The sequence below is a fragment of the Botryllus schlosseri genome, chromosome 7 (genome assembly GCF_051294905.1).
Source record: "Botryllus schlosseri isolate E-star chromosome 7, Bs_hap1, whole genome shotgun sequence".
In the NCBI taxonomy this organism is placed as follows: Eukaryota; Metazoa; Chordata; class Ascidiacea; order Stolidobranchia; family Styelidae; genus Botryllus; species Botryllus schlosseri.
Genome location: NC_137242.1, coordinates 16,606,905 through 16,623,711, shown reverse-complemented (window position 1 = coordinate 16,623,711; position 16,807 = coordinate 16,606,905). Strand labels below are relative to the sequence as shown.

At 40.7% G+C, this 16,807-nt stretch overlaps 1 protein-coding gene across 1 annotated transcript; it reads left to right on the top strand.

Annotated features, from left to right (window-relative positions):
• Window positions 1-9,068: 9,068 nt before the first annotated feature.
• Window positions 9,069-15,754, top strand: LOC145442926 (uncharacterized). The gene is made up of 3 exons (XM_080320975.1): window positions 9,069-9,199; window positions 13,348-13,476; window positions 14,985-15,754. Exons 1-3 carry the CDS (start codon window positions 9,196-9,198, stop codon window positions 15,245-15,247), a joined length of 396 nt encoding a protein of 131 aa, XP_080177101.1. The 5' UTR covers window positions 9,069-9,195; the 3' UTR covers window positions 15,248-15,754.
• Window positions 15,755-16,807: the final 1,053 nt, after the last annotated feature.

Here is a 16,807-nt window from a genome sequence, read left to right as displayed (position 1 = left end):
CAATTCCGGTCTTACTTTTAAGACAGAAATTACTTGGTAAGACTAATTTGTCTTTAAGACTTTTTCTGCTAAAAAATCGATTTGAGACCAAACTTGTCTAATTTTTTTTGTAGTGTTTTAATTCTTTTGGCTGTGTCGTACATGCATGGTTGCAACCGATGCTAAAATGCCTCACAGCTCGTCGGTACTTTGATAAATGTGCATTGTTAAAAGTTATATTAGATCCTAGTATGCAGCACTGCCTCACTATGCTCAAGAATCCAACAAAAACTAAACCAATTGGGGAAAATCAGTGAATTAGTACGCCAAAAAGGTCGATTGCAGCACTCCCCCACAGTAGACATACGCAATTCCGTACATCTACTCAAGCATATCCCGCGACGGACTGATTTCGCCGCGAATCTATCTTATAGCGTTAAGGGGCGTGGCAGTTTCCAATCATTGTATATATATCATTGGTTAGTAGCAGGAGCGTACTTTTGTGAATGACTATCGAGACTATTGATGAGCGTGACTGTTGTATCTATCAATTACGCGCTAGTAGCAGCCAATACAAAACTGAGTATAATGTATATATATAACCGTAACCAGTACCTTATAATCTGATGTTTTTGTACCATGGTCATTTCAAGAATCCGGCCTAGGAGTCGAACCAGAGAATTTGTCGATCCGCCCCGCACTAAAAGTCAAGTACAGCTTGAACACGAACAGATAAATTACATGAATATACAATTATACGTTGTTACTGATACACGGTTCATTTCGTAGACCCGTATTCTGTAGTATTTAAAGATACTTTTCGAGACAGAGAACTTCAATATACAATTGAATAAATCATACATATTGTGTGACGAGATAGCGAAGTGGTATAAACCACAGCTGTGACACCAATGGGTAGCGGGTTCGAGTCCGACCGCGGTGGACTACATAATTCCTACCTAAGCGTTGGAGGTTTTATTACGCTCCTCCTCGTTATATCGGCCTGTTGTAAATGACCATAGGAGTCGACAAAAACCATGAATACCACAAACAACAACAACATATATGTATATTATATATTGACGTTGTCGGTCAGCATAAGGGCGGTCCTTTTCAGTTTTCGCGCTACCGATCGTTCTGGAACACTTCTGGGAGTCGCGTGTCATATGGCCTAAAACCTAATATGCATTATTGCATCGTGGCGGGGTAATGGCCGACTCAGAAAAGCCCATTTTGATATATTACGCGTAATTTTTTGTTAGGGCAAGGGTACCCAATAATCAAGAAATATGGCAACATTAAAACGCGCAAAGCGCGAAAAATGTTTGAAAAAGTTGCATAAATTTCCACAATTAACTCGAAAACCTATGTTAATTCACGAAATAATTTTAGGCCCCCTTCGAGCTTGCCCCTCCCCTCGATTGGGGAGTTTGGAGTGCGGCAGTTACGGTTCTTCTTACTAGGCTTCAATGCTTAGATAGAATCGATGCCATTAAATTCTACAACGCTGTAACGTACAGTGCGGAAAACAAAAACTAAACCCGATTATTTACACCCGTGGTAATTTTCGAATTTAGTTTTATTATAGAAAATGAATTTTTCAGATGGTGAACTTGCTAGGCCAACCAAAAATTTGATTAGTCTGGCCGCTACACCTGGGATGTTGATGATGAAAATATCAGTTCCGACGCATTAGCAACTTCACGATCCAGTCACATTTTCAGTAAATCGCCGTAGGCCTACATAACAATAAAGTAGAATAGTAGTAAAATTGTTCTTCCCGCTTCGCGTGATTTAATTTTCACTCGATTTCTTGCTTTAAATATTGATACCCTTCCTGAAAATGAAAAGACGCCTCATTCACCCGATCGAGTCTAGCGTTATTCGCAATTACGATATAAAGTCTTTTCGCGTTTGCGCTCACGGAAATGTCGTCGACGAGGAAACGTAGGCACAAAATGATTGTCGCATATTAGCGGAAACCTTCGATATCGATATGTCTAGATGCCGAATAGTCTTTTTATTGCAAACTGAGCCCATCGGGCGGTATACAGTAGACCCGCTATATACTCAAGTAATAATATTATTGACCTAGTTCATTTGCCTTTGATAATTTATGCGCATCGCGCGGCTAGTGACCCGCGCACTTGTTCGTCAATTGCATGTGGCCCTTTAGCCGAAAAGTTTGACCGACCCGGGCTTACATTACATTTCTCGAAACACCTTCGGCTATAATCCAGTATGGTTCCGAATCTTTTTTAGACACGCCACCTCTTATGATAGTGAAACATTTCGCGCCCCCCTTATCGTCATATCACAAAGTCCATTCAGGATGCTAGCAACTCGAACAGACTTTTTGATGTCATGGAAGGTAATAACCGTTGATGAGAGAATTGAAAAATATGAAATTCGGTGTCTATATAGAGAAACACGCAGGAATTGTAGGTAAATCGCGCAAACCGCGAATTTTTTTCAGTTGTCCGTTTCTTCGCGCCCCCTTCCGAGCATTCACGCCCCCCAAGGGGGGGGGGGGGCAGGTTGGGAACCACTTGACTAATCCAGTGTCGATTCAATTACCACTCCTGCTATCATATCCAGGACGCCAGGCAAAGGTTTTTGGATACTACTTCAATTTCTTTTCAGTTGTGAGATGAAAATGTTTATGTAGATTGAAATATACATAAAAGAAATCTGATATGGTATACATTTCTGTTGCTCTTCTCAGCGCAATCTTGTGTGGCGATCAAAAATTTCTGACAAGGATCAAATGCAAACAGCGTATTCAGTTTAACTTTGTCAAGCACCTTTAGTACTTGTCACGCTTCGCATCGTTGCGTTCGCGCATTGCGTCATTGTGTTCGCACCTTGCATCATTGAGTATAGTTCAGTAGTTGCCTCGATTTAGTAGTTGCCACGATTCGCATCATTGCGTTGGCATGCGCGGATCTTTGCAACTACGTAGGATCATTAGAGGAACACTGAGTTCGAATAAAGCGAATAGATTTATTCAAAGGAATTGCGGCTCGCGTATCGAGGCTACATTATCCGGATGCTGATTCCTGAGTATTTTGATCGTCGTTTAGCAATAAATGACTGTATTGTAAGCATCCAAAGCATCCAATCTCACGCTATGTAACTGTAAAACGATGACTAAGCATGGACTGTACTTAGCGTTCGGCTGTAATAATAGTGAAACGTAGAGTATGTTTACATTTAGTCTATGTGTACCAACTGCACAACAGTGCAGTGCAACACACTTTGTAAATGCTGACAGAGTATTTGTCGATACCATTAACCCTGAATGTCTACTATTGCAGGTAGTATTAAGTTGCGGTGATAGCAGATCGTCGAATTAGATGTACTTGCAATGCAGTCATAATAGATATTATGTAAACGTTATAAGGAAAGCTCGGTGAAACGCAGATGATATGCAGCCGCCAGAGATATGAAACTAAAACTTTCGTCCATCTTCTGTTCGCCTGTACCGATGGCTGAAGATATGGAGGGTTGTGACATTTGCTTATGCGGACGAGCCGAGCATGGATTTATGTGGAGTCGAAGTTTCGTTAAATTTTCTCATGATGGTGTCCGAGTTACAGAAATTTTGTAGCCCCCTTTGGTGACGGAGATGGGGGAACACATACTGGCTGGAGTCGGAGCTGTAATTCCCACTCTGACTCTAATTATTTTAAAATGGAATCGAATGCTCTCTAATGTTACTAAAAACTGCCGTAGCATTCACAGAAGTCATTGAGTATTTCACGTTGGCCAGGGGTTCCCAACCTTTCTAGACTGTGGTCCCCGAAGCAGGTTTTGCAAAATCAATGCCCTCCTTATTAAAAAAAACTTTTATATGCAATTCATGCATTAAACGGTAGCTGGACAGATTAAATGATACAAATACAACACACAATAAACATGATCGTATAATTTTGGATTATTACATATTCATTTAAATTTGTTCTTGCAATGCTTTGGTGGTGGCGGACAGAACGTAAACTGAAGATCAAGAAGTAGATAATCTTTGTACGAGACACACACACAATGTACAATACGATATACAAGACACTCAATGCGATGTAATAAACAGATAGCGCGATGCCGAGCGACCAATCAGTTGGGGTCTCTTGAACTGGCTTCCACCTCGACCTGGGTCCCGATGTCACAGTCTTCTTCGATGTTAATTTTTCTTCGTCGGTTCATTTTAGACAGAGGTGGTCAGTCACGAAGTACTTCTACTTTTTCGAAGTACTCAAGTAGTTTTCCTCTACTTCTGGTACTTACTCAAGCAGATCTGATTTTCGCTACTTCTATTTCTACTTCTTAATATTTGGTGATCTACTTACTTACTTTTCGCTATTTTCAGTTTGTCAAGTAGAAGTAGTTCAATCTTCCAATCAGGAAGATAGCCTGAGGAATTTCGGAGCTGTTTTCACGGAGTATTAACATTTAATTTTCATAAAAGTTTAGTAAAGCAGAGAATTTTCGTCGTGCTTAGCGCGCAGTGGATACGGAGTGACCAGTATGATTTCACGAAAGTATCGGTGAATATAATTTAGGTGGAGGGTTGGCGTGGTTCCGTTCATACCACATTGTCGCCCTTCGCCCATATGAAATAATTAATCAAAGTATATATGGCTCATCATAACGTTTGAAACTGATGTTTCGCAATCTAGCATTTTCTTGTCATATCGTAATCTAGCATTATATATCCATGGTGTGTCCTAATCTGGATGAGTGGACTTTGACTTTCTTTTTTAGTTTTAGAGCTGTTTTAGCATACCACCTTCGAAACTTTCTGGACTAAAAACATGAAATACATATTCTGCTTTTAGAAGTAGTATTTATATTTCACTTTAAATTCCCAGCATCATATACTTTGAGTTATAATTAATATCAGTTCTTTTGTCCGGATAACATACATGTTGAAGTATAAAAGCAAGTGCAGTAATGCATTTAATTTCTGGAAATAAAGCTACACAATATGGCATTTTTATGGTCCACCATATTTTTTATTAACGTTTACTAATAGCGCAAAGTGTTTACACCGTATCCTATACAACTTCTCCGTATTGCTCTTCGACTAAACTTAGGACCTTATAATATGGGGGATGGCGCTATACCATACTCTTTTCTAATACGTGATGTTCCAGAAAACAGAGGATTAGTATCGCGTTTCCTTATCAATACTATCATTTTCATCCCATGATGCGGATGAATGCTTATGCTATCGAAAATTGGATTCCTGCGGGTATGCATCAATATGAATCAAGCTCGTCACCTATCACATAGCTCAATTTGCACCTTTTTATAATACATCCAATAAGAATCGTTTTCACAACTACTTACTTACTTGAGTACTTTTAAAGTCAGTCAATTTTACTTCTACTTCAAGTAGTTTTAGGTTGCTTATGAAAGAAGTACTTCTACTTGTACTTGAGTAGATTATTTCGTCGCTACTTCTACTTCTACTTGAGTAGCTTTCTTGACTACTTTGACCACCTCTGATTTTAGAACAGAGGTCTCAAACACGCGGCCCGCGACGGCATTTTGGAATTTCAAGTATTAAACAGTATATTCAAGTACCATGTATCTTTTTTAGATACAAGAACCTAAAATTCATCCTAAAACTACTTTCAAAATCACTGAAATCTCAACAAACTTCACTATCGCATCACTTTTAAAAGCTACCATGAGGTAGAAGATCAGCTATTACGTCACATTTCTAGGTAATGGTGATAAAACATTAACCGTTGATGATTCCTGACTGAAAATTGTGATTTGGTTTGGTGCGACCTTCTCGTAAAATTACTCGATTTTGGATTGGCTGCTGGTGATTAAATAAAAATGACTCGAGTTAAGTCGGGTAAACCGTTAAAATGAGAGAAGGACGTGCGACTCGGAATGGTGACTTGGTAATCCTACCGACGCAACAAACTATGAAACTGTCATGGGGAATAGTAATATAGCAAAAGGTCGTAGCTTGCGTTGCGTAGGGTATAAAGCTACCTACTCAGGTCAGTAAGGCAATCATTGGCATTCCGTGAACCCCGTGACGTATAGTTGGTACATGCAGGGTCTCGTTTGTTCTCTTTAACCATGTTATTGTCGGTGGCGAGTAAGGTAGGATAGTATGCTCTATAGCTGTAACACCAATGAACTCCTCACTCGCTGATTGGACATTTCTATTCCTGGGTTTCTTAACCAGGGTCCGTAGACCCCATCTGGGCACGAAGCAACACATCATATATGCTTCTCTATGATCAATCAACATACACACAGTGAAATCCTTAATCAGGATTTCAAGGCTTTCGATAAGCCCGATACCCCTAATTTACCAAGATGTCAATTCATTAGGGTTTAGTACAGGGGTGGCCAACCTTTTTGCCATTTACGGGCGCATTTCCACTACTCTTGTAGCCTACGGCGGCATTCCAGGGCATAGTCGTAACAAATTATCTGGACGCCAAATACCCATGTAAAAGTGTCCATGTCCTTTTCCGGTGAACTCCGGACTTATCTATTTAATCACATAGGCTTACTATACACACGAAGTCGACATACACCGTGATAACCACAAATGACATCAAGATTGAGTACAGCGGAAATGCCGATAATGCAATTCTCTAGCTTCGACTAACTTACGAGTAAGCACCACCCTCGCTCGCTGCGCATACATGTGTAATACAGTCACTAAGATTTGACGTTTACGCAAATACTGGGGAATCTCGGAAGACTGGGGCCGCGGGCCACATTATAATGTGAGACGGAAAACTGTCCGCGGGCCGGACAAAATCCCTTCGCGGGCCGGATCCGATCCGCGGGCCTTATGTTGCCCACCCCTGTCTTAGTATATGGTTTCGATTCAGCATCGGTATATCGAAAGATTTTCGAAGTGAAGTTGTAGTAACCGGTTAAGTGAACGGACTCAGCATACCTCAATAACTCGAATACAAGGAGCAGCGAGAAATGAGAGTGACATAGCATGAAAACAGAATGACGCGGTGTAATAACTCCGGTTGAAGCTGTAATAGCATAAAGTCTATAACAGTGATTCCCAACCGCGGCCCCGAGGGCCGCATGCGGCCCCCAGCTAGCCTTTCTGCGGCCCCCACAAAAGTATTGAGAGATCGATTTATGAAAAAAAATATATATTTATAAAATACTCTTGCTTGGCTTGGAGTCTGTAGTTTTCAATTAGGATTGCAGGAAAGTTGTGAGTAGACTGCTAAGAGTACGACACTGCTGTTTCAATGCCATGTGCCCTAACCTTCCAGTTGAACGAGCAGTACCTATGGATATAGGTATAGATATAGGTAGTGACAGGGCCTTAACAGCCGCATACCAAGTCCCTCAATTGGGGGGAACGAGCTCGAAGGGGGCCCAAAATTATGTAGTGAATTAGCATGAATTATAGAGTATTTTATGAAATTTTATGCAACTTTTTCAAAAATTTTTCGCGCGATTTAAGGTTTCCAAGTGCCTTCATTATTGGATACTCTTCCACCAAGATAAAATACGCAAGATTTATAGCTGTGGGCAAATCGGCGTTCGCCATTACCGCGCCACGACGCATGAAGACATAGAGTTTTAGGCCATATAACATGCGACTCCAAGAAGTGTGCCAGAACGATCGACAGCGAGAAAACCTTGGCCGAAAAATACTGCCCTTACGCTGACCGGAAACTTCGTTATGTTTATACAAAATACATATAGGTATAATTGACCATAGGCGCCTAAATGACTGGCGTCGAATATTCCTGTCATGGCAATTTGAACCTCACGAGACAAATAGGCTACCATCCCGCAGGGAAGAATTATATACCAGTGAAGAACTACCCATTTGAAATCGTGTGCATCTTTTAGTTTAGTACGTTTGGACGATTCTATGTTTTTAGATATAGCAGACTGGAGGTCACGAAATAACATCATGTAACGAAGTCGTACCAACGGGTCCGCCCGTCCGAATATGTTTAATTAGTATATACGGGCCCTACAGTTTCCAAGACACCTCACTCAGCTCTACCGGTAAATCTAATTACGTGAGCAGAGAGGACAAGTAATTGATAGCAATAGATATGCAATTCCCGATCTTGTTGACCTATTTTATTTTGAATTATCGAAAATTTTCGCGCTCCACGCTGGCTCACTAAACGCTGATGCTGATTTCGTGACAGAAGCGAACAACGGGACGGGGAGGGTAGGTTTATCACCCTATGGGAGCTCAAGACCCAAGTGTTTTGAGAGGCCTGACGAAGTGCTGTTTCGTTCCTGCCAACGGGTATACGCCCGAAGATGTTTAATTATTATTGAGTGGTCCTACCTTTTCTAACACAACTCACTCGGCTCAACCGGTCAATCTGATTACGTGAGGAGAGAGAGGATTAAAATTGATACCAATATATTTTCAATTCCCGATTACATTGACCGATTCAATCATGAATTATAGAAATTTTTCGCAGTTCGCGCGATTAGTCGACAGAAGATGCCTAAAACGGACACCCGATTTTGATGATAAATAGCGGTAAACAGCCATCTAGCCTGAGGGGGCCAAGAGCAACGTTTTTTTTGGGGGGGGGGCTGTCGAAGTGCGGTTACGGTCCTGGGTATTGATAACTAATTTAGGGATAGATGTGCAACAAGTGACTCACGATTGAATACGCCGAGATGCGTACTGATTAGCCGGCAAAAACAGCATAGGCTAATTAGTAGTCCTATAGCTCGCGACCCAAACGTCCGAATAATTTTATATGGCGGTGTTTATCGAAAGGAGGTGTCGCACTGATTTAAAAAATACGTATTGAAATCTCGCCAGGGCAATAAAACTACTCCGAAATAGCCAGCAAAGGTTGATTGTTCTGAACAACGGGAGCGCGGCAACACAATGGCCAATGGCGTCAAGCGAATGATCGGAACAATGCGAATTTTCATATTTTGTGACTATTTCGGGTTCCTTTCATTGTCCTGGTATTCGTGCGGCCCCGACCGTACTCTGAAATTATTAATTTGGCCCTGCCACCGAAAAAGGTTGGGAACCACTGGTCTATAAGCAGTCAACATGATTACAAGTCTTCTGCGATTAAGGAATTGATTCAATGAAATAACCAATATCAATGAAGCTAAATGTTATTTTTCGTGTAATGACTTGAATAATTAAACTCAACTTTTGAATTTTAACAGCCTTCTATATAGATCTGTGCATCTCGACTTGCGGTGATGGGTAAGTACCCTGTTCCGAGTATATTTTAGGTACGGATAATTCCCCGTGGCTTCTACGGTCAACAGATTAATGCAAATTAGAGATATAATTATCAATCTGTGACATCGTGGTCCGGCGTAATACTCCTGCCATGCTGGTCGTCCGGACAACTGAGCAGCAGGGCATGGTATGGTATGGTATGGTATGGAAGTATGGTATGGTATGGATCGATATTTTGGTATGGAATATGGAAGAATGTAAGTATGGTATGGAATGGAAGATTTTAATCTATGGTATGGAACGACATTTCCATACTTCCATACTTTGGTATTTTATACATTTTATCATGATCTGTGCAAGCTTCATGAATCGTACGTTGATCGCTGCTCACTCAATACGATCGCTTTTGTTATGTGTGAACGTGAATTATTGAACGATGTATAGGTACAAATACGCGCTTGTGCAACGGTTTTAGGAGCACTTGAAATGACATCATTCTGTGATATAATAATGACAACAGTAATGTTGATCTGATATTCTATTGAGTTTAGAAACGACGTCTCCGAGCATAGTTTATCATGTGACGCAATAATTGGCAATGTAGGCAACTCCAACTATACCTCATTCCTTGAGTGACGTCACCTCACAAGCAATCATGATGCAACGTACTAATTGCTCAATGCGATTGATAATTACAATTCTTCTGAAACATTGTCCGCTCCGCACATTTATACTATTTGCATACCGAGATATCTTATTGGTCATATTTCAAACGCTCTCGCATTAGGATTATAAATTAGGGAGTAGGACATACATAGTTTGAAATTCCCGCCACTCTAACCCCAACCACATGCTGTACTAATAATCACGCAGATCGCTGCAGTATTGATCGCCTGTAGCTGGGATATTTTATGGGTGCGCCTATATTATAAATTATTTTGCGAGTATTTACTTCAAACTTGCATGTGCATCATGCCAATGTAGCGGAAATGCGAATATATTCTTATGGAGCAGGGGCGGGCAACCTCGCCAGTCGGTGGGCCCGATATAGGAAAATTAAGTACTTGGCAAGCCGGATTGCTGAATGGATACATTATTCGCGCATATATATACAAGGAATAAATCGTATTTAATGAATGTATTTTATCGACATCAATGTCGCTTCAAAACCATTTCTCGCCGATAATGATAATACAATGTGGATTTGAAAACAGCATTGTCATACAGGCGTAGCCATGTTTGCTTCTCTCTGATCAACTAACTCACGTTGCAATCCTTAATTAAGATTTCAAAGCGTTTCATAAGTCCGTTACCCAAAATTCACCAAGATATATCAATTCATTAGGGTGGAGTACATCATAAATGCCGATAATGCAAGTCTTCTCGTTTCGACGAACTTACGCGTAAGCTCCACTCTCGCACTCTCGCACCTATATAATTACATACGCAGTCACTAAAATTTTACGTTTAAGCAAGTGGTGGAGAATCTTGGCTGACTGGGGCCGCGGGCCACATTATCATGTAAGGCGGGAAACTGTCCACGAGCCGGACAAAATCTCGTCGCGGGCCGTATGTTACCTGTCCCTTTAATGGACGGTCCTAGATAACAATCTGCTGACTATTTCATTTTGCTCGCAAAAGCTATAGAATAGACTTACACGGCACCACACCACCGTGGACTAAACCTCACCAAAACAGACTCTGTAAAACTATTACCAGGAATTAGATTCGCACCATGGCTATACTTTAAGCAATACTGACATCCGAAATATCAATAATATATGTTCTAGAAAAGGAAATATACTTACGATATTTTAGTATTTGAAAGTATGGAATATGTATCAAGTATATGGTATGGAACAATGTTGGTATGGTATGGAAAATTGCAAGTATGGTATGGAGCGAGTAAGGCAAGTATGAAGTATGGAAAATTCTCTTTCCATACCATACCATACCATGCCCTGCTGTGAGCAGTAGTCCGCTGTGATAACCTGACAATTGGAGGAAGTCGAAAGACTAATTTTCATGTAGATTAGGGTTGTCCATAATTTGGAAAATCTTACGAATCTTCCGTTGTAATGTCTTATTCTATAGATTATTGATAAAAAACGACGCTGAGCCTGAAAGAAGCTCACAGGAAGGCCGTTAAGATTTCGTGCAAAGCGTTTGAAAGTAGCTGCCGAAGAATGGGCGTGCCACCGACCATAGAGCGGCGAGAACACTAGCAATCACGAAACCACGGCTCTTGATTGGCTAATCCGCTATGCTTCAATGACCACGACAGCAGCAGCTTGCTGTGTAGGTGATTAAGGAGTCTGCTACCGGCGGCGATTCTGAAAGCGCATTTTATGTAGGTTGACAGATAATGATTTAGGATTGATTCAGGGTATGTTGAGGTACGAAATACATGATGAACAAACAACAGCTGCTTCACAAAAACATCTAAAGCATGATCGCTTTTTTGTGAAGGAAACCGCCGTAGCCTGTATGCCTTGTTTTCAACGAGGGAAAGCATAGGCGCTTATGCAAATACCGACGGATTCCTAGTTTCAGAAAGGCTATATCATTATTGAATGCAAAGATAAAGCTTAACAATGACACTATAATTTGTGTGATCTTATTGGGCTCAGATTGTAGTACATAATTGAAGTTTTGAATGAGAGAGAGAGAGAGTTATGATATTCTTTTTCGCCTGCATCATCGAGATGCTTTTGACGACGGAGTTGCGATACGGCCCCATGAGGTCATCTAGTCTGCACCCCCGTTTTTTTTTTCTCCTCCATGCTATCCGTGATTGCTGAGCGCCTAGCAGGATAGCTGCGAATACCAATTTTCGAGTCTTTGGTATGACCCGGCCGGGGATCGAACCCACGACCTACCGCTCGAGAAGCCGGACGCATAACCATTACACTATCTCGCTCGGTCGAATGCTCTAAGGATCGGCTGAATCAAACGGTTAGGCTTGGCACTCATTAGATGTTTACAGCAAATTGAATTCACTTGTAAGTGTTTTCAAAGTCCCTAATGATGCCGCAGAAACGAGGTTTAAATGCAAGCACAGACTATGCTTGATATGATGTACAAACTATGCTGCATGCTATAGGCTACACTATGCAGCATTGCCTGTGCCTACCTTTACACCCCTTTTCTGCGCGATTATTAAGGACTTTGACATATCCTGTTCAGCATAGTATGTGCTTACTTTTACACCTCTTTTCTGCATCACCATCAAGGACTTTGACAACACTCGCAAGTGAATACATTTTGATGCAAGCATCTGACAAGTGTCAAGCATAACCCGCTGATTCAGCCGATCCTTAGAGCTTTCAAAACTTCAACTATGTACTACAACCTGAGCCCGATAAGATAACACAAATGATAGTGGCATTGTTAAGCTTCATATTTGTATTCAATAATGATATATTCTTTCTGAAACTAGGAATCCGTCGCTACTTGCATAAGCGCCTATGCTTTCACTCGTTGAAAACAGGCATATAGGCTACGGCGGTTCCCTTCACAATGAAGCGATCATGCTTTAGACGTTTTTGTGAAGCAGCTGTTGTCTGTTCATCATGTATTTCGTACCTCAACATACCCTGAATTAATCCTAAATCATTATCTGTCAACCTACATACAATGCGCTTTCAGAATCGCCGCCGGTAGCAGACTCCTTGATCACCTACGCAGCCAGCTGCTGCTGTTGTGGTCATTGAAGCATAGCGGATTAGCCAATCAAGAGTCGTGGTTTCGTGATTGCCAGTCTTCTTGCCGTTCTATGGTAGGTGGCACGCCCATTCTACGGAAGCTACTTTCAAACGCTTTGCACGAAATCTTAACGGCCTTCCTGTGAGCTTCTTTCAGGCTCAGTGTCGTTTTTCATCAATAATCTATAGAATAAGACATTACAACGGAGGATTCGTAAGATTTTCCAGATTATGGACAACCCTAATGTAGATGCGTACTGTATAGGCCTACGTACTGTGTTCAATGTGCACCGAGGTGGGATCTGATTCTTCGAAAATGCCAAATCTTACAGTCCTTGCAGATTGGTGTTAATCACGTATAATTTTATTTTGCTATTCCGTAAAATACCCGATGTCTGCGATGTCGCCGCTGAAATGTTGTTTTGAAGGCGTCTTCTTTAAACGCGTCTTATGTTCTTTTCAAAGGCGGGCACTCGAGCACGTGTGTTGCAAACGCCTACCACGAAGATGTCGAAGCATGCGTGACAAAAGACCGCGTCATCGTGAACAAGATTGCTTTAGAGGGCGATAAGACTAGATCCAAAGATGAAGCGAGTAAGTCTAAATTATTTAGTGGAATATTGCACCATCCTATCACTCTCTGCATCACGGTGATCGCAAGAAAGAAACACGATCACAACACTCATCAGACTTATTCAAACTAATGGATTTCCAAAATGCTCAACTACAACTAGAACTAGAACTAAAGACCTTTGAAAATCTGCAACTAATTAACTAAAACACAAATAACTAATATAGTTAATATTTGCTAGTTGACTGCCTACTAGCGACTTTTATGGTTTGTGTATGTCTGCCAGATATATTCGAAAATTCTATTGTTTATCTTGAAGTATCACATTATTCCGCCTCAGTGACCTTTCCGTGCTTGCATGGTATGGAAAAGGGAAGTTGCGCATCGTGAGCTTATATTCCTGCACAGTTCGTCATTGCAGCTGATTTACATTGTTTATTTGTGATCCTAGGTGATAAATGGTTCCGGGGCTCCGAATATTCTCTGAGCATCCGAGCAATACTGGACATAGTAAAATTTACTCAACAACGTTAAAGTGACAACGTCACGAGTAAACCGAATGACATCAGCGTACCCTAATTAATGCCAACTTATCCACCAATATTTAGCACTGACAGGTAGCCTAGTGCCTACGTATACAAGAAGGTAAGTTCTTCTTCACAGAGAACGTTTCGTAAAAGAGCGTGTTCACACGTAATGCCCACGTAAAAACAGTGTTGATAATTACGCATGTCATTATTTGATAGCTTTTGATTATGTTTGTAATTTAACAACCATCAGCAATTAAGTGTTCTCGGCTAGGCTGTTATTATCGTTATATATAGCGTTGTGAATCACTAGTTGCTACTCATTTACGGTGTTCTTTTTTCCTTTGGTTCCAAGTTCCTTTCATATATACTTGTCCGCTATCTTCGTTTATGTCAGGGGAGGATAACTAACGGCCCACGGGCCGGAACGTTTTCGGTCTTACATGATAATGTGGCCTGCCGTACGACTTACATTTGCGAGCAAACATTTGCGTTCCAATCTAAATGAAGTTCCCATGCAATCTTTACAGTGGATTTCGTCGTTCGACACGTAGGGAGAGTTCAAGGAACTTGTTGTCAACTTTAATCGGCCACATATGTCTCATAGACTCCAACAGCAATTGAAGTATACTATGTTATAAATTTCATTAAATACTGTTTTGGTCTCTATGCTTCAAACCTAAGGTTTACACTAAAAACAAATTATTCCTGATACATGTGAATAGATAGGTTACGCGATTAATGTAAATCGATTCCGGAATCTGACCAGTCAAGTAGGCCTACTTCATTTTCCCATATCTGGCCCGCCGATTGGAGAAGTTGTCTCCCCTGATTTAGATCGTATCTCTGACTTGGCCATGTTATTAAAATCGCTGGAAAATTGTTGAAATTACAACGAATATCGTCCGTGAATAACCGATTAGACAGGCCTCCACACCTAGAAATCGGCATCAGAGCAATTGTAGTTCCGCGACAAAACAAACAGCTCTTTTTTGTATCCCCAGGTTTTAGGAGATACCTGAACACTGATCCGGGATTCGTGACCATACAACCTGGATCATACTACTCATTCCCGCAACACGGCGACAAAGGACTTGTTTATGTTACCATAAAAATTGGATTAGATCTCAAAGACGCAAATTTTCACGTGGCAAACAATGGGAATGCAATCGTGGATAGCGGTGGATTTTTGAAGAACGCTGGCCGAGGAGAGATCTGGACCGACATTGGGGGTGTGTCCCACGAAAAACGATGGATAAATCAATGAAACTACTCACAATATGAATCTCTGTTTTTAGTGTATTGGCTTTACAGGTTCACCGCTCCAAACTGATATTGCAACTTGTTGGTCCTCGATTGAAAATTGCTGATCACAAAACATTTTAACCATTAATTAATTTTTGTAAATTATTGGGAAATGTCCTGACCATTCATCAAATATGTTCTACTGTTTTTGAAGGGACCTATATGAACGCAGTACATGCCATAGTTTTGCAGTTCAAACCATGCGCATGCGCATGCTGTGCGTTCCCTCTCATTGATATCCTCGGCATCGTGACCTGATTCAAATGTACAAAAGGAAATTCACTGAAGTCAAGATTGCATCTGAGACCAGATAAACATGGCAGTATATTAATTTCAAATCGCGTTGGCACATACTTCCATATCACGATCCGGCAATACATAATAATTTTACAGTGTACTGTGTTTTTTACAGTGTTGTATTCCAAATCTTAACAATTCTTGACAATTAAAATCTAACTTGATCCCGAAATTCTTGCTGGAATGATTTATGAAACTACGTGCAAATGAATAAGATTTTCCAGGGTTGCTTGGTTAAACATTTTCTTGCAACAGGCCTCCATCAGAAGACAGAGAGAATTCTTATTAGAAATGAACATGCCGGTATAACGAACGAATGGTCAAGACGATGTGAAGTAGCATGTTTAGCAACTAGTAGTTACGGCAAGTGACGTTTATCGTACGTAATAATTTGGATGAGAAAAATGTTGCCTTCGACTTAACACATTGCTACGAGACAATAACTACGCGGCGTCAATAACGAACAGCATCATACTGCGATGGTTCACAGAAATTACAATTTTGAACTTTCAAAGCTATTTTTTTTATTTGCAGCTTATGCATTATTTTTCGATTAAGAGCCGTTGCAACACAACATAATGGAAATCCCACACAATTGATATCTGGGATTTTGTGAGAAACTGGTTTATTGTTAGAAGGACAATGGATCAGAGGTGGTCAAAGTAGTCACCGTATCTACTCAAGTAGAAGTAGAAGTAATGCCGGAATGTCTACTCAAATAAAAGTAGGAGTGGTTCAGTCACCCTAGAACCTACCGGCTCTTATATAATCTGTATAAATATCACAAGTTCATGACTCTAATTGTAACTTGAAAAAACACACTGTTTGTCGGTTCTGAAAATATGGTAACCCGAATTTCAACGTACCAGATAAGTATCGTCATATGCATTTACATGCTGTTGGAACACCGCAACATTACCATGGATTCTAGAATGAATGAGAGACAAGCATTCAATTAATTGCCCAGTAGACATAACTGTCTGGAATAAGATAAACAGTACTGCATCGCTCAACGTAACAGAGTCTATCGACAATGGTGTATTAAAAGTGACAGAAATTGTTTACATTATGTCTCACTAATCTAATAATAATGAATAAGGAAACGGGGAAAACTACCTGACAGCCTGAAGTTGAAACAAGAAGCAGGTTTACAGAAGAAAACACCTCAAGCATAGGTGACGCTTTGAAGTCACGTATATCGGGGTATAGAGAAACCTAGTTGTCA

Bases quoted from the DNA above. Each gene is read 5' to 3' on its own strand.
- LOC145442926 (XM_080320975.1), top strand. The intron at 13,477-14,984 runs GTAAGTCTAAAT...TTGTATCCCCAG, and splicing joins TAGATCCAAAGATGAAGCGA to GTTTTAGGAGATACCTGAAC.